This window comes from Taeniopygia guttata, chromosome Z, assembly GCF_048771995.1.
Source record: "Taeniopygia guttata chromosome Z, bTaeGut7.mat, whole genome shotgun sequence".
NCBI lineage: Eukaryota > Metazoa > Chordata > Aves > Passeriformes > Estrildidae > Taeniopygia > Taeniopygia guttata.
Genome location: NC_133063.1, coordinates 14,940,380 through 14,965,572, shown reverse-complemented (window position 1 = coordinate 14,965,572; position 25,193 = coordinate 14,940,380). Strand labels below are relative to the sequence as shown.

The 25,193-nt window shown below is 40.1% G+C and overlaps 1 protein-coding gene across 1 annotated transcript; it reads right to left on the bottom strand.

The window, feature by feature from the left end:
- Window positions 1–3,918: 3,918 nt before the first annotated feature.
- On the bottom strand, window positions 3,919–23,950 carry LOC100219012 (fructose-1,6-bisphosphatase isozyme 2). The gene is made up of 7 exons (XM_002194462.7): window positions 23,658–23,950; window positions 20,750–20,912; window positions 19,725–19,817; window positions 14,855–14,995; window positions 13,538–13,675; window positions 7,374–7,493; window positions 3,919–4,262 (listed from the first exon to the last, which is right to left on the bottom strand). Exons 1-7 carry the CDS (start codon window positions 23,828–23,830, stop codon window positions 4,068–4,070), a joined length of 1,023 nt encoding a protein of 340 aa, XP_002194498.1. The 5' UTR covers window positions 23,831–23,950; the 3' UTR covers window positions 3,919–4,067.
- Window positions 23,951–25,193: the final 1,243 nt, after the last annotated feature.

Below are 25,193 nucleotides of genomic sequence, written 5' to 3'. Positions count from 1 at the left end.
CTATTCTTTAGAAATAATAAAACACATTTGTAAGTTAAAAAATAACCGTTGTATTTTCCTAGCAGGAGTATTCTTAACTCCTCTCTATGTCCCAATGTAATTCACAGAGTGTTCTTAATCAAGTTTTGTACCAGCACAGTGGGGGGTGTGGATCAGGGATGAAAATGAGAAGAGAATGCAGGAGTTGTTTACATCAAGGAAGTTCCCTAAAAAAATGTTCATACAATGAGGCAGGAGAGTTATAAAAGGGGTTAGACAGAAGGGTCAAATACTTAAAGTGACCAAAATCCCAGTTTTCACATCCTTATTACACTAATGTAATCACACTTTTCTTTTAATTTTTGCTCTCATTGGTCAATGACTGCTAGTTTCACTGTGGATTTCTGATCTCCTTAAGCAGTGTCAAATCTGAGATCTAGCACCAGAGAACATACAGGATGGATGGCTACAGAAGCCTAGAAGTGTCATAATCACAGAAACATTCGTGTTGGAAGGGACCTCTGCAGATCATCCAGTCAAACCTCCCTTCCAAGGCACGGTGAGCTACAGCAGGTTACACAGGAACCTGTTCAAATGGGTTTGAATGTCTTCACAGAGGAAGACTCCAGGACAACCTGGTCTGTTGCTCTGCCACCCTCAGTGTAAAGAAATTCTTCCTCATGCTGGAGTGGAATCTCCTGTGTTTGAGTTTATGGCCATTGGTCCTCGTGCAGTCACTGGCACCACTGAAAAAAGTCTGGCACCATCCTCTTGGCACCTTTCAGTGCCAGTATTAATGAGATTCCCTCTCAGTCTTCTCTTCTCCAGACTAAATAGGCTCATTTCCTGCAGTCTCTCCTCATAAGAGAGATACTCCAGACCCCAAATTGTCTTTGTGATGCTCTGCTGGACGCTCTCCAGAAACTCCTTGTCTCTCGTTTGCGGAGGAGCAGAACTGGACACAGCTCTGCAGATGCAGCCTCACCAGGGCCAAACAGAGGCACAACTCCCTCGGCCTTCTGCCCAGGCTCTTCCTGAGGCACCCCGGGATACCCTTGGCCCTCCTGGCCATGGACACTCTGCCAGCTCATGGACAGGCTGTGATCCACAAGAGTCCCAGGTCCTTCTCCCCAGAGCTGCTCTGTAGGAACAACCCCTGGCCTGTGCTGGCACTTGGGGCTGTTCCTGCCCAGCTGCAGGACCTGACACCTGCCCTTGCTGAACTCTTTAGGTTTCTCTCTGCCCAACTCTCCAGCCTATCAAGGTCCCACAGAATGGCAGCAGAGCCTTCAGGTGGATCAGCCACTCCTTCAGTTTAGTGCCATCAGCAAACTTGCTGAGGGTACATTCTATCCCTTCATCTGAGTCATCGATAAGCAAGTTGAACAAGACTGGTACTGATCCCAGAGAATGCACTGTTGGTCTCCAGGTGGATTGTGCTCTGCTGATCACAACCCTCTGAACTCAGCCATTCAGCCAGTTCTCGATCCACCTCACCGTCCATTCCTCTAACCCACGTTTCTGGAGGATGTTATGGGAATCAGTGTCAAAAGCCTTGCTCAAGTCACAACAGACAACATCCACTGTTCTCCCCTCACTGACCCATCCTGCCATGACACCACAGAAATTTATCAGATCAGTGAAGCATGAGTTCCTGTTGGTGAATCCATGGTGACTAATCCCAATGACCTTATCGTCCTCTACACGCCTGGGCACGATCTCCAGAATGGGCTGTTCCATTCCCTTTTCAGGTATGGAGGTGAGGCTGACAGGATGTATCTTCCCAGGTCGTCCTTGTCCTTTTTGGAGATGGCAGTAATGTTGACTTTGCTCCAGCCATTGGGTGCCTCTCCTGTTCTCCATGCTTCTGCACAGATAATGGAGGTTGGCTTATCAACATCTGCCAGCTCCCTGGGAACCCATGGGTGCATCCCATCAGAGCCCATGGATTTATGGGTGTTAAGTTTCTCTAGCTGATCTCTAACCCAACCCTCTGTGACCAGGGTGAAGTCTTCCTTTCTCCAGCCTTCCTCTCCTGCCTCTGAGGCCTGGGACTCCTCAGGGCTGGCTTCACCAGTAAAGACTGAGACAATGATGGCATTCAGTAGTTCTACCTTCTCTGTGTCTTCTATCACCAGGACACCCATCTGATTCAGCAGTGCCTCCACATTTTCCCAATCTTCATTTTGCTGCTGCAGTGTCAATGATAAGTGGGCCTTGGTCTTCCTTATCTCATCCCTGCATTCTTTGATTATGTTCCTATAGTCCTCCCACAGGGCCCTGCTCTTTTTTTTGCATCCCAGAAATCTCTTTTCTAGAAACTCTCTGCTCATCCATGCAGATCTGCTGTTCCCCTTGCTTGATTTCCTGCTTATAGGGCTACACTGATCTTGAGCTTGGAGGAAGTGATATTTGAATATTGACCGGTTCTCTTGGGCCTCCTTATCTTCTAGAAACTTATCCCATGGGATTTTTCTAAGTAGGTCTTTGAAGAAGTCAAAGGTGTCTCTCAGGAAGGTCATGCAGGATCCTGACTCCCGAGGACAAAGGGCCAATGTGTAAACAGCGAAAACAAGATAGTTGTGGAGCCAACCAAGGATTGTTGGTAGTAACAACCAGTGATTGTTGGTAACACACACTGTGAGAAAGAACCAGGTGTAGCTGGAGAAGGTGGCTATACAGAAGTAGGGCAGCACTTTTTCAGGACAAAGATCCTTGTTGTGACTCTTGGAGATAAGGACAACAGAGCGCAAGAACCAGAATGAGACTGAGAAGGGGGCATACATGGACTATAGGGAGGGATCAAGACCACTCAAGATACCTGAAGCCCTCTGACCCATTTTCAGAAAGGTCTGAAAGAACTGTGCATGATAACTAATTTGTATAGAAAATGAGAAAGTTTTCTCCATGGCAGGGAAAAAAAGGTATCCTCACAAAATCCAGGCACATGTGCACCACCTGTCCCTGGACCTGGAGCCATGCTGGAGACAGGACTCTCTCTCTGTGTCTCTTTTGCCTTTCCCCTCCTGTTTAAATCATCTCTCTGTCTCTCTCTGTCTCTTCCTCTCCCTCCCTCTCTCTCTCTCTCTCTCTCTCTCTCTCTCTCTCTCTCTCTAACTCTCTCCCTTTTGCCCTACCTCTTTATCCAAACCCCTTGCTGTGTACATATTCTAGGACATCAGGGACTAACTTGTATTAATTCTTATGCTAAGTGTGGAATTTACTAATTGTTTTGTAAGCTTCTGCAGACCATCTGACTTTTGTTCCTCCCTTCAACCACAAGCACCTACAAAACTTGGCTGTTCCCTTCCACTTAAGGACAGGACAACACTGTGACTAGTGATGGCAATACAATGTGCAAAAGGGCAAGCTTCCATGTGAAATAAGAACCTTTCAAACTAAGAGAAAATGGAGGTATAACAGTGTCTTTGTATCCTCTTGCAGCGGACAATGGATCAACAGAATAGGCATGATTTGGGTGTTACATCCATGGTTTATTGTAATTTGTGCTTTGAAAGGTGTGTAAATAACACATGATATTTCCTATTCTTATGATAAATTAAATACCCTGACAACACTGCAACCTTTTCATCTCTATTAATTACCCAATAGATATATATAATTTGCAGCTTAAAATTATTGTTTCAGACAGCATTAGATTTCTGCTCTTCTTAGGGCTGTCAAGATAAAATGCATCTGTAAGAAAGTCTCTGATAGAAAATCCAGATAATGACGTTGCAAATATTGATGCAGAAATCCTGTCACAAATGATGCCATCCATGCAATGTTAGATAGAAAACTTCAGGTGAAATGAGGATACTGACACAACTCACTTCCTTTTGTTAATATATAAAGTAAATAGTTTCTGATAATCATGACTCTGTCTCTGCACTGCCCTGAATAATTCAGAATTAAATTATTTTTACACTTGCCTGCAAGGAGAAACAAAATCTCGCTATTTTTCCTGCTCTTGTGAACTGGGGTTTTCACTGAGAGGCTGGTGGTAAATGCTAGAATCCACTATTTTGAGAGGTAAAACTTTTCTTGGAGACTGAAAATGGACAAGCCAGATCTGATGTGGAAAGTCTCTAGCTGCTCTTCTGGTGTTTCTGTACACAAGCAAGGTATTCTTGCACATCATCTGGAGAGCCAAGTATAAGAGGAACTCTCTGATGAATATTCTCAGGTTTCACATCCAGCACTGCTTCAGTCCCTGTAGTTGCCATCCCACCTGCCTGCTCGATGATGAAAGCCATAGGGTTGCATTCATAGAGAAGTCGGAGCTAGAAAGAAAGAGGAAACACTTGATTGCCTTTGGGGGAAATTACATCAAAGGATTTGCTAAAACTTAGCATTCCTTTTGTGATTTTAGAAAATACTGTACCAAACTTCAATTGACCTAAGTAGCAATGTCTTTCAGAGAGCCCTTCCTTCCCTCTCTTCTTCTCACCCTTTCTAAAGCTTTCTGCTTGGAGGAACAGTGCACCAACCTTACATCCAGGCATGACCATAATAATTTCCAAGCTGACATACAGATGCAGTACCAGCGAAGCCATATTTTCTAAAAAATGTCAAAAGTGGGTGTCCCGCAGGCATCAGCAAAACAGTTAAGCTGGCTAAGCTAACAGTACTGGGAAGCAAAAGCCAAAATATCTTCTCATATGGAGTCTTCACATCTTAACTCAGAGCTTGGGATAATCATGTTATGTTTAGTCAGGATATTTTGGAGTTTGAAACTTGATGCTCCCAGTTTCAAATTTCAGGATTTTATCGCTTCTTTTCAGAAATGTAGATAGATACTAGTGGCCTGAACTTATCCAGATGGTGGCTTCAGAAGGGGCTGCAGCTATTTATTAAAGGCAAAATTTCCCTTTTGGTTTGGACCCTGATATCTGTTTACTTTTTTTTTTTTAATATTACCTCTCGGGGTGAGTGTGTTCTGGTGGAATGCAAATTTATTTAGGGCATATGCCAAAAGTTTCTGTGTTTAAATGAACAGCGATGATAGCTGGTCAGTTCTGAACAAATATTATTTCAGTAGGTTTATCTGAAATGCTCATGTACAATAATATTAGCACATATTTTGTTTAAAGGACTCTTGACATGTACAAAAGAGGAAAAGCTTTCTGGGAAAAAGGAAGTGTGGAATGCTACTGTATATAGAGACAGAGAAATGGATTGAGCACAGGACTTCACTATCCATCATGCCTTTAGCACACTGCAATAAAACCATGATATACAACAACTTAAATAGCGCTGTATTACCTTCATTCTTGTCTTTAAAGCCCACTGAAGTGCTACTTCTGGTACAAGGACTCCATCTCTGAGGCAATATAGAACCAGTATCTTTCACTCTTTTTCCTATTGCTTGGTCCAATTCTGGAAGGTCATGAGCCAGCACCCAGCAGTGGTATCACCATGGAACCACATTTCAAGTTTCTTGTTGCTGAGCTATGACTATGCAATTTGAGGAAAGCAGTTTTTCATCAGGTAGCAGTGCAACTGCACTTAGGAATCTTCAGATGGGCTCTGTCTTCAGATAGGTTTAACATTTTCACCTAATAGGGAACTATCAGCCTTAAGTTTATAAAAATATTATTCAAAATATATAATTTGAAAATATTTATTTGTTGTCTTGTCCTGTACTGTTTATTGAGCATTTAGTTTTCTTTCTTCAACTTAAGCAAGGATCTGTACATTTTAGGACCTACATTCATGTAATTCGCATTTACTCTAAAGATTTTGATAAATTCCTTTAGATTCCAGTGACACTTGATTGTCTTCAGCTCTCTAACCTAGTGCACAGATGGTCTTTGCAGGGAAAGATGATCAGGGCACTTGCCACAAGAAAATATATATGTGAAAACAACCATATACATCTGCACTCTGAGATGGAAAGAAAACTTATTTTTAATGATAGTATATTTTACTTCTTCCATTACTCTCTTTACTGTGGCAGTTCAAGCCAGAGCAATCCAATAATAAATATGGGTTAGATCTATGGAAACCTTTATTTCTTTAAAATTATGTAAGTATTTTTTCCTTTGTACTTTTGTCCTGTTTTTCATTCTCTCTTTTCAACAATGGTTTAGTAGAGATTTCAAAACAAAAAGTTTAATTTGAAGAGGCCAGTCAGCGAATCCACTTTTTTCTCACACAGCAAATTCCTTTTTTTCCCTTTCTAGTATGTACAAACAGATCCACATCATTTAGTGAGAGCTTTTTGGGTGGTATTTTGTGGTGGTGTTTTTCCATGGGATGGTAATTCAAAAATTTAAGTAATTTTTGCCTGGACAAACATGCAGACATTTTTTGCTGTATATGTTGAAGATTATAATTACCCTGTTTTTGCTTTGAAGACCATTTGGACCTGCTGGTATTTTGGTAAATACAAGCTCACCATGATGAAACCAGTAGTCCTCTCTCCCTAAAGACTGTAGATATTGGGATATTCTGAGACCAGTGTGGGAGATGGGGCAGATTCCTTCATGTACCAGCCATGGATACAAAAACATTTAAATAGAAGGTGTTAAGTATGGTGTAGATCAGGAAATAATGTATTCTTGGAGTCAGAGCACCATGTCCAACCTATTGTGTACTGAGCCAATGATTTCCTAGGGATGACCTGCAGGTTACTGCTGGTCCACAGATGTATGACTAGGTCTCTTAAAACATATTTGTTTAGAAAGTTGATAATAAGGGTATTTGATATTGCAGAAGAGAAGTTGAGGTTGACAATGGTCCATGGTCCATCACTTTCAAAGACTCACTGCATTGCATTGCACTGCATTGTCCCAGTGCATTTTGTGCCAGCGTCCAAATGGGAACTTATATTTTCCTAAAATACTGCATGAAGCCCATGTTCCACTGTAATCACCTTTTCTGATCAGGTAGTAGAAGCCTGAGTTTGCAAAGCTGGTGATATAAGCTCAGTGTCCTTCGGAAACATCAGGTAGGAAAACCATTTTTTCTAGCATTGGAAAAAACCCTTTCTGGGGCTCAGCATATCACACTAGCTTGTGGGATAACTCTTGTTCCCAGTTTAAAGTGCAGAGGTTTTCCTTAGATCCATGTTGTATCTGCCAGCCATGCACAGTGCCTCAATGGGTTTCTTTGGTACTGAAATATTACCTTTAGAAAAATCATTAAGTCTTTTGTTGCAGTGAAAACCACTTGAGTATTTCATAATATAAAAACACAGAGGAAGTTTTCTGGCCTAAATAGACAATTGCCTAAATTTCTTTCCTAAATTCAACTGCTGACCGTCATTTTTCATTAATAATTTTTTCCAAAGTGGAACATTATTATTTATTTATTTATCTAAACTATTGCTCTGGTAATACCAGAGGTATTAGGATGGCTAAGTTCACCAGAAAGGAATTCAAATTACATACCTTTCCTTTAGGACTCTTCTGATTAGCAGGATACATGAAGATCCCACCGTACATCAAAGTGCGGTGAACATCAGCGACCATGGAGCCCACATACCTGGCCCCGTATGGGGAACTGCCATCCTGGAAAACATAGAGCAAAGCACAATATTTATCAGGCTAGACAACTAGTAACATGGCAAAATGTAATTTTGCTATGAAACAGGAACCAAAGCTACTTAAATCAATGACTGCTTATAGATACCGCAAACCCTGAAATCAGTCCTAAGCTCAGCCTTTTGTAAGATGTGATTGTCTACAGGGCTCAAAGATAAGAGTTTTAAAGAGCTGCATTCACAGTATGCAAACCAGATTTGGGTGCAAAATTTGGAATCAAACCCCAGCCTGTAAAATCCAAGGGACTGAAAACATCCTCACCTTATCAGAACAAGGCCAAAACCATTTGATTATTGATCTTTCACTGGTTCCTAAGCCAGAGCATGAAGAGTGGCGTCACTCCTCTACATGTCCAGAGGGGTCCAAGAGGACTCCAACCTTTATCTTCTAGCTTATTTGTCAGGTGGTGAAATTGTGAAATTGGTCATAGCATTCATTCAGCAGGTTAGTTTGGGAGATCGCGACTTATTAATGAATGTAATTTTCCTCGCAGCTTAGAAGTTGTTGTTGTTGAAGGACAGGCCATTTTAACAAGAGCAATCAAGGAAGTATTCATGTCAGTCTCAGGTCTGCTGGTCATAGAAATGGTTAGGTAGGAGATATAGAATACAAGCAAGGTGTCTTGAACAAATTGAAGTACATACAGTAGACCAAATAAGCTCCATTCAAGAAATTTAACATCACGATACTTTTATGAAGTGGAGATACAATATACGGATGTAAACTGAAGGAAAGCTTTTTAAGAAAATAATTTTCCTGATTGTTTCACATCTCTCAGTCTGTCTTCAATAAAGCTGAGGAGGAATTTTCATCTTCCCACATCATTACTAGAGACTGAACTTCAGGAAATTTAATACACATATATGTTCTGTATTACAGTGCTGAAAGTCTGAAAATATCTCAGAAGGGGTTTTTTTCTGTTTGGATCAGTTTCCTAACAAAAGATCTTAGCACTTTCTAAAAAGCTCATCCTGTACTTATACTACATTAGAAATCTACTACACTGTTCAGCAATGCCAGCTCCAGCACCTTCAGACACCATAATTTAGTCATCTTTCCCAGCAAAATCATAAGGTTGGCTGGGGAAAAAAATCCACGACTGGAAGGGAAATAGTGAAAAACATAATTCTATTTTGAATAATTTTTTCAAATTGTTCAATGTGACTGTGAAGAATTGATAATTACTCTCTGTTAAAATGGAAAAAATTCTCATGAAATTACAAATTATAAAGCAACAGAACACTAGGAAGTTAAGTTCTATGCTGCTAAACATAAGACCTGGATTTTTGATATAGCTGGTAATAAAATCGGAAAAGAGACCTATTCCAGGCTATGTAATAACCCTTGGTCAACCCTACATATGTTGTTTGTATTATTCATGTTGCACACATTAGAAGAACTATGAAAAATTCAGAAGAAAACAATGCAAACTATGAAAGACTGATGGATAAGACACAGCCTAGAACTTTTGCATTTAGTTTTGTTTAAATCTGGTCCTATTAATTGTAGGCACAAATGAACAAAGCTTTTTATTTATTGCATATTTAGGCTTCAAATGATAGCTTCTCCATCTCACAGCTGTTTGTACTCATGCCTTTGCAATTGTTAAAGTCTGACACCAGGAAAAACCAAACACCTTTACAGGTATTAAAGAGAGACAATTGTGAGTTTTCAGTTAAAGTCTGGGAAAGATGTGGGTATAGTCTCAAACAATGTTTAAAAATACAATCAAAAGAAGGATTTTTTTTTTGTGGTTTTAAAAGGTGATGAACTGAGTCTTAAGAACAATTTGTTGAACACTAAGAAAAGCCATAACATATTAACAAGCAGCCCTTGAACCAGACTGCTAAGGATTGCTTCTATGGTATTATCAAATAAGGACTCTGTAAACCACAGGTATGAAATTTAGTGACCATGAGCTGCACAGCTGAGCCATCATCTGACAGGTTGGAATGTGTAGATTTCCTATTCACAGGCAGATTATTTACATAATTTGTGTGTACATGGACTGTATTATGCAAAGGATGCTTTGTGGATTCCCTTCCAACTCAGGATATTCTAAGCTCACGAGATGCCACTGACAATTTTAGTTGCTTCTTACCCAGATAGGTATTCAGCAGCTAGAGACACAATGCTGAGAAAAATACAGATAAGTTCCTCCCTCCTGATAAGGTTATCAGTGGAACTGCATACTGAAATAAAATTTTTACTTCCCTTAGCATATAGCTGTCTGCATGGGAAGAAATAATACTCATTTTAGTTAGTGAACTGTTAGTTCTTGTTTCTCCAGTTTTGTTGCTCATGCATTTTTTTTACCAATAAGAAATTTAATAAGTTGCATGCATATTGGCATATTGCCCAGGCATTCTTCTCAAACAAAATAATAGAGCATGAATGCTAGACAGGTTCATCCCACGTTCTCAGTAATGCCAAGCTCTGTGTTTGCTCAATAAGCATTTCTGATTGTTTAGTTAATGCCAATGAAAGAGCTGGAGGACCTTCATGTTCCCTTGGTCAGCATCCATGTTGACTAAACTTGTGGCTACTCTTTTTTTACCCCTTCTGCTACTTTTTCTTTTTTGTTTGACTCTAAGGAACAAAAATGAGTTTTTTGTTCCTTTCACAGATAAGTCCTGTGATTTGTTTTCTTCACATTCTGATAGAAGTAAATTTTACATTTCTTTCTTCTACTGTTTTCTGACAGACCTGTTCTTCCATAGCAGAACAAGACCAGGTTTTTCTTATATAAATATGATTACTTGGGGGGGGGAGGGGGGGGGGAAAATAGATTTTTTTCTACAGGCTACAACAGCAACATCCTGCATCCCTTACTCCACATACAGATGCAGTGAGAAAAGGATAGTAGTTTTACTAGCTTTTTTGTATCACTTGGACACAGCTTGGCTAGTTGACAGAAGAATGCTTCATACTGAAATATGCTGCTGAGGGCAAGTTTTTAATGTCATTGCTGAGACAAATTCTTAACTAGGGAGTCTCAATTGGATAGCTCTCATCATCAGCAAGCTGTGATGAGACTCAACTTCTCTTGTGCCTGACTGTAGGAAACAAAGATAAAAGTAAGTGTCATAGCAAAGTGTGACAATGTCCACAGGGTATTTAAAATTCTACCAGTGCCAGAGAGAAGCTAGGGTCTTGCAGCCATTATGGGAGGAAGAACCCATTTTGGGGAGGAGTTATAGTAAAATTTGTGCAGAGAGGATTTCTGGCCCAGCAGCAGCCACTAAGCATTGCAGACTGGAGTAAACATGTTAAATTACAGACAACTTTGCAAACAGGAGCTTGCTCTTCAAACTGCTTAAGCAGCCGTGTGATTTTGTCATGCTTAATAAAAAATCAGCTTCACTTTCATACCAGAAGATATGTGGTTAGAGATACGTTTCCCTCTGCATGATAGTAGTAGGAGGCTTAGGTCTGGCCTGCAGAACATCTAGCATTTTTCAAATTTATGCCTTAGGTAAATGCTGATCCGCAAGAAAATTTGAGGGTCAATGCAGTTTTGTAGTCCGAACTGTCTGATCTGGGACACTGCTGTGAGATAACAAGGGGAAATCTCTCTTCTACTCATAAATGGTTGATTTTTAGTGTTTTGTTGCTAATGACAATGATATAGAACATAGGACATCTTGTGGAAAACACTGCACTTTTCCCTGTTATATTTTTAACTTTTCAGTTTTTCATGGCAATGTCAGAGAGTCATCTGAACAGCATGTTGACCTAGAACCACAAAAAGGAGTTAATAGAGGTAAGATCTAAGGTAGAAAAATGCAAAAAAGTGACAAATAACTAAAACTGATTCCTAGTCTCTTGGCTTTTAGTGGCCAGAAGAGTATAGGGTGAATGATCTTCCTGAACAAGGAGGTGTTCCAGCATGCCCATACGTCAGTTTCTCCTCAGGTCACAGGCAGGGGATATTCAGCAGACACCCTCACTACCCTTCTGCATGCATGCTGGGGAGAAGGGGACAGAGACTGACACTTTGAAAATCTCCACCTGGCTCCTGTAGGGAAGGTAGGAACACCACCAATGTGGCTGCAGCTGGGCAGCCTTACAGATGAGGCCAGGAAGCACATTTCCTGCTACAGAGAAATGGTAAAACCTTTTCTGTCTAGTCCTCCCCTATATGCAACTACAATGTCCTTTCCAAATCAAGGAACTGAGTTATGCTGTTTCCAAAACTCAGGTTCATAACAAGCTTCAGATAGGCGGGGCACTTCCCTGTGCTTTGTGGCCATAACATTTGTCCCTCTGCTCTTCTCATGCTGACAACTGTACATCTCAAAGCAGCAAAAAATGTGACTGTTCAGCACAACTAAGAAGATTTCCTGTGCCTCAAATAACCCATGCACTTCTGTACTGCTTACTTTAAAGCAACAAAAATATCTGCCAACATCTATTGCATTAGATGAACAATTTCAATAGATTTTCATCAAATGATGCACAGATTTGAGATAAAATAGTGCTTGCAAATGAGTTTTTTCTGGTACATCCTAACTTTATAATTTAGTAAGTCACATGATAGAGCTGTCCTCATTGATCCTGTGGGGAAATACCTCTGTCTGGTCTTTCCACAGAGTTTGAAATATCTTCAGTCTTTTTCTAGTTGCCTGGGGTTGATGCATTTGTTTAAGAACTTTACTTTAAACAACACTTTGGTGGTTTGCAAAAACACAAATTAATGAATCCAGTCTTAGTGCGTTATACTGAATACATGGCCTGGTATAACACCAGCAGAATGAGAAGCACAGATGTTCTTCACTTTCCCAGCTGGATTAGGTTTCAGGAAGTAAGAAAGTTGTGTTGTGGGTTTCTGTTTCTCTCACAGCTGAACTGAATGCAGACTTTGGAGTCTCAAAAAAATCTCAAATATTCAAAGTTAATATATTTAGAATGCTGTGATGTTAGACTTTCTGTAGCTACAGTCTGGGTAATATGAAAAGGAGGGTTTGATATTCAGTCAGTAGTCTTGCAGCTATAGCTGATACGGTAAATCTAGATTTAGCTCAGAAGGAGGAGCTTATCATGGGACTTATCATAGTTTAAATGCTTACTCATTATATTTCCCTTTTACTGCATCCTGAGGTTTTTACTGAATCCATTTATTTAATACAAACCATATTGCAAGTATCCTTGACAACTAGTAGCTTAAAAATAAGGACCTTTTTTTGATAGGAAAAGCTTTAAAAACAGCTTCCTGACCAATTTAAATCCTGAGTTAATCCACATCACCGTATTTCATTATGAACTACTCTTCACAGACACACTTTCTACAGAACTTCCAGCTTTCCTCATTGAGAGCTTCTGTCCTGTCCTCCTAGCATTGATAAGTTAATATCAAACTGTATTTGTCCAAGGAAGTTCATCAGACATGGGGTATCTCTCTTTTAACCACCAAATATAGTGACTTTGTGCCTCACACCATTTGTTTAGGTTTTCTCCCCAGCCTACAGGTTGGTTCATGCTCCATATGATGCAAGTAGACTGTGCAAGAATGATACTGCATTTTTCAGATGCAAGAAGGTACAAGAAGGAGAAGGTGATGCCACCCAGATTCCTGCAAACACCTTCTGTGCAGCACATGGAACCTAGCCCTGAATGCCCAGCTGCACACATTACTGAACTGCACATCCAGATAAAGCTAGAAAATGAGGGTATCCCTAAATTTGTTTATTTAAAAAATTAAATTTTGAGGGTATCCCTAAATCCCATGCACATTTCCAGAGTTTTGTTGAAAGATTTAGTTCTTGGGCACATTTCCCTTTACACAAACAAGCTATGACTTTATTTACCAAAGTCTAAGTTATAAAAGATGTCAGGATGCCAAAAACCCCCCTCCATTACATGCATATCCAAAATGGACCAGCTGGTATGAAAGGGTCACATGGGTCTGAACTCAGGAAGACCTTCAAATAGTTTTCCATCAGCCAGGACTGCATGGAATGCAGTGCTTGCCAGTGCACGGTACATTGGGTATAGTGATAATATTTCCTTACCTCAGGGAATTTTTTCTTTTGCAAATATTCTGTCATTGCAGGATCAAAATACTTTGCATACCCTTCATTGAGACTGTATACCTTCCCCTTCTTTTTGATTTTAACATCTCTGTCCACCAAAATAAATTCACCAAGACCCTGCAGGACAGGATAAATGAGGTATTAGCAGGCAGCAGAAAATTTTGTTTAATTTCTGTAACAGTTGTCACACTAGCCATGGCAGAAATGCTAGCACAGCTTGATTCTTTCAGTACCAATCTAGTGTATAAACTGACAATATTTCAAAAACAGCAGAAAGCAGAGAATTTACATTAAATTAATGAAAATCTGTCGCGTCGGTACTATAAACAAAACCCTATTGAAGTAGAGTATCAAAAGAACACCAATCAGCCCAGAAAGCAGATGGATCATGAATCTCTGTCTTCAAATCATAAGACTGCAAATTAAGAAATGACACTGCCTTCTGATTTTTGGACTCTTTTGCCTGTCTTGTGTAATAATTTAAAGTGAATGTGGTCAGCTGCACCCATGTGTTGCTGTCTGCAGTTTGATTTCAAATTTCACCTTCTCTTTCTCTGTCTCAAGCAGAGCAGTTCATCTCCCACTTCTTTCCACTTGGAATGATACTATTTATAAACATTACAATAAGTTTTGGTAATAATCCATCCTTTTAATTAAAAAAAACCCCATAAAACAATAATAATAACTATGTTATTTCCCACATTTAATCCTGGTTTTACAAATGAATGATCTTCTCACAGTCCCACAGTAACACTCGTTGTGTTCCTGGGCACTGTAGAGTGGCACATGTTCAATTGCACAGGCATTGTTGTGCTTTTGCTAATTTTTGGTTATGCAGCTTAGGTGACAGCCATAAAACTACTGCACTCAGGAAATTAAACATCACTTGCCTCAAGCTATCAAAAAAATGGTCCTTGCCTCGGGTAAGCAGTGAACATGCTGGTGTTCTTATTGAGACAGAAAAATCATGAATAAAATAAACACAGATTCCTTTAAGTGAATATAAAGACACAAATTAAATTTTCATAAGTGTTGGTTTGAATGAAGACATTTTCAAACACTTAACTAAGAATTTAAGTCAATTTCACTTCTATTGAGTAGGAAAAAAACAAGCAGGTATTGCAATCTCATATATTATTATATACTTGTAAAGAGTAGGCGGGATGCTCCAGGACATGGAAAAAAGAATTGTTTAAAGGGGATAAATGACAGAGACAAGGATTAACAAAAGTAAGTACAACCAAGCACAGAGAGCCCTAAAAGACAGTGGCAATGTGATTAAAACCATGACTGTACCGGATCCAGCATGAAGCAGTCCACTCCTTGCCCTGTGGAGAGGGCAACCAGCGTAGCACTACCATACAGGGCATAGCCTGCAGCAACAATACTGCGTCCGGGCTGTAAAGCATCTTTTTCAGAGGGCTCATCGTCTGTTTCCTGAGGAAAAATTACCATTGAACCAAAGGTTAAATTCTGATAATGAACAATAAAAACAACACTTCAATAATAACGTATGACAGATTTCCTTTTTCTGTCTATGCAGGCCTTTGAAACATAAAAACAAGAGATTGTTACACACCCCTCGTTCAGGGCAAGTTTGGTACAGGTACATACACATGCTGGGGTAGGATGCTGAGAGTTTGTTATTTTATACTTGTCACGCAATCAATATGATACATGCCACAAAGCTGATCCCTTAGCATTATATCCCCAGCTATTACCTGAGGATCATCAGAAAACTGAGACAGAGCAGAGATACTAATTTTCTGTAAATGTAACATAAGCTGCCATATTGACACCCCTCAGAGGGAATATCTGAGAGATAAATGCTGTAATTAACATTACAGAAAAAATGCTTCCATAGTACAGAATAAAAGGGTATATGGTGCAACATATGATGGAAACAAGTTTTTACATTGGTCTCTTCTAGTGAAGGGATGCATAACTGAAGTGATATAAGTGCTCATCTATTATATACAAATGCCCACCATATTATATACAAAATAACAAATGTGTTTGGTTATGTAAAATGTGCATGTGTGCAGGTACTCATCTGTAACTCTACATAGAACATTCAGGTGGCATTTTACCTCATGCTTTTAATCAATTTGTTACACTTGTATTTTGATTTGGCACTTTGGTTATCATGGAGCAGCAGTAGCCCAAGGAAACAAGGTACAAATATTTCCAGTCAGCTTTAGGGCTGTGCCTCAGCTATGGCTTACAAGAGTTTGTCTAATGGGGTAGGTAAGGAGGGCAGCCAACAGTACTTGGGAAGGCTGGTTACAGCCTTTATCTCCTGATGCTACAAAATAGGTAGAGATTGCTTGATATTAATGCTTTCTTAAAAGTCCATCAGTTGTGGTGGGTCTTGTATGGATGTTTTGGTGGTGGTCCATGGGGAATTGAAAAGAAACACCCCCCTTTCTTCAGGCTCTGACTTAATATTTTATTGTTCCCAACTCAGTTTCTCAGTGATTGCACAGGCTCATTTAGACTGAGTAGCAGCTAAATAGAAACAGCAGGTCTAGCCCTAAATACCTGGTTAAAAAAATTAAAATCCATGAAGACTGTCTTGTGTAGAAAATAAAATATTTGCCCATCAGTGTTTTAGTAAGGTGTCCCCATTCATCGTTGTTTGCCAACACCTTGAGGAAAACTGCGATGTTTTTATATTTCTTGGTACATAAAGATAGTAATTTCACATCAAATTGTTTTCATTTTCAGCTGAGAGACTTCATTACTTAAGTCACTTACAGTTTTTAACTGCATTTTGCTCAAGTTCTTTTATTACTATTTTGCCAAGTCCTTCTGTGGAAATAAAAATCCAGTTGACAACCAGCTCATCATGGGAAATGAAATATAGCATGTACAAATATATGTGGTATTCAGTCTGTTTAAACTATGTAAAGCTGCTTATTCTGGGAGTTTATGATGCAGATAATGAAAGAAGACTAGTTTAAACTTTTGTTTGCATATTTCAGAGCTTTGAAAATTGACTAATAGTAACTAATACTTTGCAAAACAATCCTTGCAGTACCAACTATTATGGCCTAGGTAACTTCATCTCTTTGAAAAATATACCCCTATGGTACATACATCACACCATTAAAAGCAATGGCTGTCTATAGTAGACTAATTATTTCAGTATCAAATGCAGAATTAAACATTCATTTAGACAGTTAGTTTCAAGAATATTATGGTTGTCATAGTTTTTTGTATGCTCTTCTCATTAAAGAAAAAATATTTTTTTCTTTACATAGTATAAAGTGGTTTGTTTTCTAAAATACAGTATATATACAACACACGTGACTTTGGGTTATATATGATATTGTTTTAAAATATATTTTTTCTGAGATGAGGCTTTCAGTCCTATTTCTTAAATGCATTTTCTATGTTAATATGACTGAGAAACGATATATTTGTTGACTATTCTGAAAAAAGCAGAGGAACTCTTCCCTCAAGGTATATAGTCGGTTGGGCTGAGTTCACGTGTTTTTTCATCCTTATTCACAACTGTGTTTCCAAGAGCTAGCTTCCAAAAAGAAGAAGAAAAGAGAAAAGATTTTGCAGAGCTAGTTAAAATGTGAAAAAGCTACAGATCAGCTGATACTTCAGTGCTAGGATTGCAGGAGTTTTGTCCTGCCAAGTACCATGTACTGTTAAACAAACCAGGGAATTAAGCTGGGCAGTACACACTGATAATTGCTATTTTCTCTTTTCTCTCATGTACAGATGGATTTCCTGTCCATTATATTTTGACTATGATGGTGGTAGTGAAATACCTTTAGAGACTTTATGCAAAACAATAAAATAGACAGATGGACTATGAGTTACAGTGACTCTTGTCACTATAACTCATAATTGGTGTGAGGCTGGTGAAACAAAGGCTGCAGAGTTTGGCTATAGGGGTACCCTCAGGTGATATCTGAGTTTAAATTTTTTTGTGTTTGCGATTTGCCTGACATCACATGAGGGAATTCTCATCAGCACTGGGAGCAGCACTAAAATGACTTGATTTCCAGGTCTTCATTTGAATCATGTGTTTCATGAGTAGCCTTTATGTTTTTACTGAATTCTTACACCTTCTCTGAGAGGGACTACATGAAGGGGAGGGCATTGTCCTCACGACAATTGAAGGGTAGCAAATAAAATCCATCAGAGGCATTGGGCAAAGTTATAAATTAAAACCAAAATGAAACAAAGCAAGAGAGTTTCATAGCATATTTGTGCAGTATGACTTAAGGATTGTAGATTTAGCTCAGTGACATGAAAACCTGGGAAGAACCCAAGTAAAAAGCATTAATTGTCACCACATCTTAGACATTTTGGCAGTTGAGAGTCTCTCAGTGGCAGCAGCTGATTCAGCAAGGCTCCTCCCTAAGCCCCCCTTTTCTGATGTTTCTGATTTTCAACTGCACCACCCTGGTCTCAGAAAGCAAAGGCCAGGTGAAAAATTAAATAAGATGAGATAGTATTTATTTCCTTATGGGTTTTTCTAAGAAACTGATAGAGTGCTTTTCTGACATGATGAAATGTCCCCTCCCACTGTGGTGGAAGCTCTGGATTGGGAGCAATTAGACAACCGTTTTCAGGATTGAAATGTATTGTCCAAGTCTGGCTTTTCTGTAAGAGTGCTTATTATCTGTTTTGGTTTTTTCCTAAAATAAGCCAAATGTTTCTGCTTTGGAGAGTGTGCCATTGGAAAGGCACACTGAATGTTAAAGTGAATGAAGTTAAAGTGAGACATGGTGAGAAAATCAGTCAAGAGCTCATCTCAGAACTGGTAGATGCTAAGGTTCATCCTTTGGAATCACAATGGTTCTACTTTTCAAAAAATGTTATTCATGAATCTTAAAAGGCCTAAAATTATGTTCTCTTTCTTAAGGGATACTTATCAACTGGAATAAATATCTCACTTTTATTCTTTCATACTACCCTTTAGTAACAATCAATAAAGCACTTCTTATTTAATAATTTCACAGGAAAATGCTATTGTCTACTGCAAATATTGGGAGATGCTGTTGTCATTTAGGGTATATTTGGCGAGATAACTGAAAAGGGTAGAGGTTATGCTTAACATAAGGGCACATTTCATAGATTTCATCGGCACAGATGAGCTCTTTTCACTGCAAAAAGCAAGATACTGCATGGTACTGGAGGTGGTCCAGGAAAAAAATCATACCCAGGCACCATCTCAGTGTTGTCTGGCCTGCACAGCATCCGTTGTGTGGGTAACAGTGCAGACAGCCAAATTCCAGGACTTGGCTTGTGCCACAGCCCTCTTGAGGTTGTGCCATAACTATTTGATTCACTAGTAGATGCATGTTCTCAACAGCGATGACTATTGTATTACCTACAAGAGATGCAAAACCCAAGGACTAGCCAGATGAAAACTATGAGGTAAAAAGTGAGAGACTTGAAAAACATATCTTCATTTCCTTGAAGTGTAACATTTGAGTCTGCAAAGACTTCTTTGAAGTCACAAGTGCTGTAAACTGTTATTTCACAATAGCAATGGCTGAGGGTCTCCCACAGTCATATGACCGTGAGCTCAGGCTTTGGAAAAAACACCGACTGCTGGGAGATTAGCACACAAATCACAAGACTTGGCATGACTGTAACTCTCAGTGTTTGTAATTGGCTGCGCAGCTCCTGCTCTGTGTAGCCCCACGGGAGCAGACATGTACCGGGCCCCATGAATGTAGGGGATTGCTTCCTCCAGCCCCCAGCATCTCCATACTTATGGACTCCCATCCATGACAGGCCCAGCAGCTGGCGCTGAGAGGCCACACGGTACGGTCCAGGGCTGCCAGCCCCGCAGCGGGTGTCCAGGAGGACAAACACTCACCTAATGCTGAGTCAAGCATCACTGAAGGAGATAACCAGCTGCCCCGGGGGTGAGAGCCTTGTAGTTAAGTGCCTTTGTGTGTGGAGGAAGGAAGTGCTTTCACCTAAAAATTTCACGGGGCTGGGTGTCCCCTTCCTGTGTATTCAGGCAGCATTTTAGCACGCGTGAATATCAAGTGTTTGTCTACTCTTTCTAAGGCTCCCTTTTGCCCAGAGACACCTAATGGACCATAGAAAGAAACTAGGCAAGGTTGTGAACTCAAGATGTTTTGCTTTCACCAAGCAAATCATGCCATGTATGATTTGCTCCTCTTACCTTTTTGTAGATAGCAAAAATTGTTCCTATTGGTGCCAAGCAGTCTATATTGGATGAACCGTCAAGGGGGTCAAAGCACACCACATATTTACCCTAAAACAGAAGTGACAAGGGAACCATTTAATGATACGTTGCTTCACATTATTATTTCCTTTTACTTGAAAACTCACATGTTTTTATGTCAGCATTTAGCCCTCCAAGTGTGCCTGATACAGCTTGTCAGAGAAGGCTGCACTGCTGACCCAGCTGGCCCTGCAGCACAGCAACAACTCCCCGAGGGCCTGCCAGAGAAATTGGAGAGGACACGTTTCTGCTCAGACAGCACAAATAGATGGTAGAGAGGAGCAGTCCTCTGCTGCCAAGCAGCGCAAGAAATTGTTTAAAAGCAAAAGGACAGACTCATTCTGGGAGCAAGTATCTTTCTTGAACGAACATGTTTTGTTTTGCTGCTTTTTTGCTGCGAATGAAAGGATTTCGCTGTGTTGTGGGGTTTGAGGGCAAGAAGGCAGAAAGAAAAAAAATCTTCGGGAAAGGGCAGGTTACATCAGCAGGAACAGTAACTCGCTGTAATAGGATCCCCTCCTGGGGGAAGCCTGATGAAGCGGTCAGGTGTTTCCTTTGGACATGTAACATAACACCCAGTTCTGCCAGCCTCTCATCTCATTTTATCTTGCTAAATACTAATGTAATCCAAAACCATCGCACCGGTCGTCAGGGAATGTAACAGTACACTTACACGTAGGATTTGGGATGTGTTAACAAGCTTAAAAATAATTATTCTCCCCCCCCCCTCCCCTTCGCAAAACTTTAATAATAATTGTACTCTCCACATCTCTTTCAGCTGTTGAAATCATGCCACCCTCGAAAGTAATTAATCAAAACAACACAGAAATGGTGCAAATTTCCTGAATTCTCCCGGGAAGGGCTGAGTTTGGGGGCCGGGGCCAGGTTTCATACTTGAAGCAAGAGTGCCACCTGCTGCTGCCTGAGCCGACAACCCCCCTGAGCGCCGGAGCTGCACAGACCCGCTTGTCTTTCGGGGTGATGATGGCCTCCTTGTTCTCCTCTGTCACCAGGACACAGGTGCTGTAGGAGGACTGGAGCATGTTAATCACCAGGGAGTTGGATAATACATCCAGCTTCTTCACCTCATCACCTGTCACGTTCACAGTGCCAGCTATACCAAACCTACAGAACAGTAAAAATGTCAGGAAACCTGAAAGAGGCCAACATTACAGGTTTTCAGGAAAAAAAACACCATAACAAGTCTAGGTTGTTCCTTCGTCTTATCTTCCTACACCTTTTGATAATCTTTGGATGAAACAGCTAAGGTGCATTATAAGACTGTTGCTGCTGCAGAAAATAAAAGCATGCTCTTTATGCTCTTTGAGGCCTTAGGTGGGTCCTTTTGCTCCTGTGTGGATGCTCTTCAGGCCAGAATCTGAATTTACAGCCCAGTGGGCAGTACCAGGCTTCCCCAGCAGCCTCATGAAGCAGCTGGCTGCAGTTTTGAGAAAGCAGAAAGTGCAGCAAGCATCTGCAATAATTTCTGCCACTAGCTGCTCGGAGTACCATGGTGGCCCTTTAACCCACATTCACTCAGACCACTGCCAGCCCCAAATCAGGACTTTAAAGGCATCCCTGGGGAATTTGCCATATGGAACTGTATCTCAGGATCAAGGTCTGTTTTATTTGGTGATCCTCAGCTGAGTTAGGATGACGCTTCTTTTTCCTATCTCAATTTTAGCAAAATACTAATGGACATAGTATAGTAGTATATATGTTTCTGAGACTTCCAGTTGAAGAAGCACTCTTTAGGCCCAATGTGCATGTTCTGAGCATCTTAGAAATATGAAAAGCATCCAGGGAAAAGCTTTTTTTATTCATTTAGAGAAAATAAACTTTTTTTTTTTTTTTGGGGGGGGGGCGGTGGGGATGGGGCAGGGGCAGGTGGGGGAAAGGGAGGAGGAGAAAGAAACAAGTAATTAATCAAACAAGTAATTAATCCGTAGAAGGTTGTTGGTCAGTGGCAGGCCTGAGCTGGGAGTGGAGTACGTCTTTTGTCTTTCTCAAAGCTCAAAGCTGCCTGTGTTTTTCAGAAGTACTGAGTATTTGGGACATTTTATTTTTGGGTGCCAAATTTAAGATTTTGAAAAGGACCATGATTTTCAGGGAATGGTAAGTACCTATTTTCCAGTTAGTGTGTTTTCAGGCACAATCACAGCTCAAGTCTATGACTTGGAAAAAGTTCTCCTTCACTTTTGAATTGAAAATTTGTCAAAAATTCATTAAAGAAAACACAGCATTAAAGAAGACACAGTGTCCTATTCGGAGGGAGTAGAAAAATCAGAGCTCTTTAACTGCACAAATGCAGATGGATGCAAGCCACTTTCACAGTGGTTGAAAGTTTGCCATGGGAAAACTTTGAAATTTCATGGTTAGTTTCAATAATTTGAATGGTGCAAGTTACTAATTTGTATGCTTGGATACTTTAGATATTTTTGAGACAACATCTAAAGCTTTTTGTTCAGAAAAAAATAAACATTTGCTCCTTAATGTAATGGATGGTTTGTTTTTTTTCTGGAAGGGGAAGAAGAGTTACTGTTATTACTGTTAGAGGTTATTCCACCTCTAGCCTATCAGTTTCTCTGCTGATACAAACTATTTCAGAGGTTGTCTATATAAAGATAAAAATTATGTAAAAGCAACACTTCCTTTAAGTCAAGGAGACGAAATAGCTCAGTTTCACCTAGTAATGACATAGATAAAGCAGAGTTTAAGAGTAAGGGCATAGGAGACTGAAACTGTGGTTCACTTTGAGTATGTCTCCTGTCCTCTCTAGGCACTATAAAGTGAGGGCAATAGTTCTGAGACATTAAATTAATTAGATGATTGAGGACTTGGATCAAATAATCAACAGAAGCACAAAATTCGCCCCCCCCCCCCCCCCCCCCAACACTTAGGGTCACACATTTCAGTGTTTCTGTGGGAGGAAAGGAAACCTCAAATCCTAGAACAAATAATAAATGTTGACTTTCTTTCACAAATATATTCCTGGCCTCTTTCATGCATGCAGGTGTAAGTACATACTGAGGCATGTTCAGAAAAATATCTTTCGACACATATCAAGAACTTTCTATTTTAAATGCATGCTTTTATTAGGGCATTTCATATCTCTGAATTCCTTCAGATAGATCACCATTAAAAGACTTAGACTGATGTCTATTGCACTTATCTATATGGAACAACTCAGTACATTCCAAGTTTTGTTAAGGCCATTTTTTATTCCATCTGCGAAAGCACTAGATGCCAAATTGTTGGTTTTCATAGAGGGCCTTTTGAGACTCCCTGCCTGTAACCCTGCATGTGGGATACTGCTTGAGGAAGGAAAGAGAAATGAAGCCAGGTATGGCAGTGCATGGAATTTCTCTCAGGGCTGTTGCTTTAGAGCATTTCTTATACAGCAGACAGGCAGAAAATCAGCTTCCCAAGATAAGCCAAGCCCTGACTTGTACAGTTCAGTAGAGGGCTTGGATGTTAGCAGAAAATATCACAGTGAAATATTCTGCATTAAAAATATCATGGTGTGATTTTTGACAAATTCACAGTAGATATAAAAATAGATTAGTATAAACAAATGCAAGAGATAACAAGGTGAGCATTGCATTGAAATTCTGTTCTGACTTAATATTTTAGAGTAAAATATTATATAACAGAGGTTAGTTTAAATGTCTATCTTGCACCCCATATTAAAATGCTCCAGAAAGAAAGCTCTCCTGCTTCCCACTCTTGATAATCCAGGGTCTGGCCTTACTCAGCTTAAAAATGGTACTTCCAAGGTATTTATGAATCCCTGCCCACTCCCCAGCCTTGCTATGCCAGTGGCTGTCTCCCTGCCTCCTCTTCCTCCCAGTAGGGCAAGGTAGGACTCACATGTGGGCAAGGCCTGCCTTCCTGACAGCAGAAGAAATGGCCTTTATGGCAGTCAGCATGGAGTTGAGCAGCTGTGTCAGCTCCCCCGTTGCTCCCTTTACGCGGCGTCCCTTCTCCATGACAAATCGTGTCAGTGTCAGCATATCCGTCTCAAAGGGGCTTTTGTCGGTCATTTTTGTGGGGTACCAGGCCTCCTTCTCAGCTGGACAAGATGCTCTCTTGCTGTGTTGAGATCCTGGGTAGCTGTTTTATTTTGAGGTGAAGCTGTGTTTGGCTGTGTTGCTGGTCAGAATTTATTAAGATGTTTCTGAGACCATGTGATTGAGTGCTCAGAATAACTGCACTCCATGGCTCCGCTGGGATGCAGGAAAGGAGCCTGAGACAGGACTACAGCTGAACAACTACTGCTCGTCTGGGGCCCCTGCACTGAAATTAGCTCTGTGCAGATCTAGCTACATATTCTCACTGTACATCTGACTGATTATAATGCAAAACTCTTGCTGGCAGCGTTCTTGGAAATGGATTTCCTGTAGATCCTGTTCAGCAACTGGTTCAGCATAGCCAAGGCTATGTTTACAGGGCAACAGGAATGAAAGCACCAGACACCAGAAACCATATGTGCCACAGTGTCCCACAGCACTGTGACTCCAGAGAGTGAAGTTCCCTTCCCACAAGTCTTCTTTCTTCACTCACTTTTGGCCTCCACCCTGAAGGAGGGTTTTGAAGGGGTGCATCTTGACACGTGTTTCCTAAAGTGTTTTATTTTGCTAGTTGGTCTGCTGCAGTTCCATTTCAATGATTTAATTCCTTGTCTGTGTTGTTTGTAATACTGTAGTGCTTGAATGAATGAGTATTGGTTAGCTGTGGCTTGATTAGCTACAAAGTGATTATGTCTCCAATAATTTACAAATAAGGCTTCTCTGATTTAAGTGTGTCAGTGGCATAACTCACAAAATGAAATTTTATGTTGGCTTTCATGTTGTAGTGCACCATGTAAATATAGCAATGTCCAAATTTGCAATGATGCTGCCAGTAACTCCTTACAAGAAATATCCTAGGAACACAAGGTGCCAATGTGAAGGTAGACAGAAACTCTCCAAGTAATGTATTAGATTTTGCATTAGATACATGCTGTCTGAAACACTGGAGTTATGGATTTTAATTACAGCACTGTCTTCCCACTCTGATTAGGCAGTAAGAGAAACTATATGCTGTTACATGTTGTAGCCTTCATTTTACTTAGTAGCAGCACTCTTATTTTAAAGTAGAAGATACGGAAAGCCCCCCAGCAAAACAAGAAAATCTGGAGTAACAGAAGAAAAGTTTTATTAAGATTCATTGCTATTGCTTTAACCCAAATTACTGCACCAAAATCTTGCCAAGAAGACAAAACCAAAATTCAGTATCAAAACATATACCTAATGTGTTAATAGGAACTGCAGCTGAAGCATTTCTTCAGATTTTCCTAGAAGTGTCTCTTCATCTATGAATTATTTGTAGGGTTTTAGAAGTATTTGAATGCTAAGGTTTTCTAAT

What these genes read in the sequence shown, in the direction of transcription:
- LOC100219012 (XM_002194462.7), bottom strand. Translation starts at nt 23,830, where the DNA reads ATGACCGACAAAAGCCCCTTTGAGACGGATATGCTGACACTGACACGA. An exon ending in AAGGCAGGCCTTGCCCACAT is followed by an intron (nt 20,913 to 23,657) that starts GTGAGTCCTACC and finishes ACTGTTCTGTAG; the next exon opens with GTTTGGTATAGCTGGCACTG. An exon ending in ACTGCTTCATGCTGGATCCG is followed by an intron (nt 13,676 to 14,854) that starts GTACAGTCATGG and finishes CCTGTCCTGCAG; the next exon opens with GGTCTTGGTGAATTTATTTT.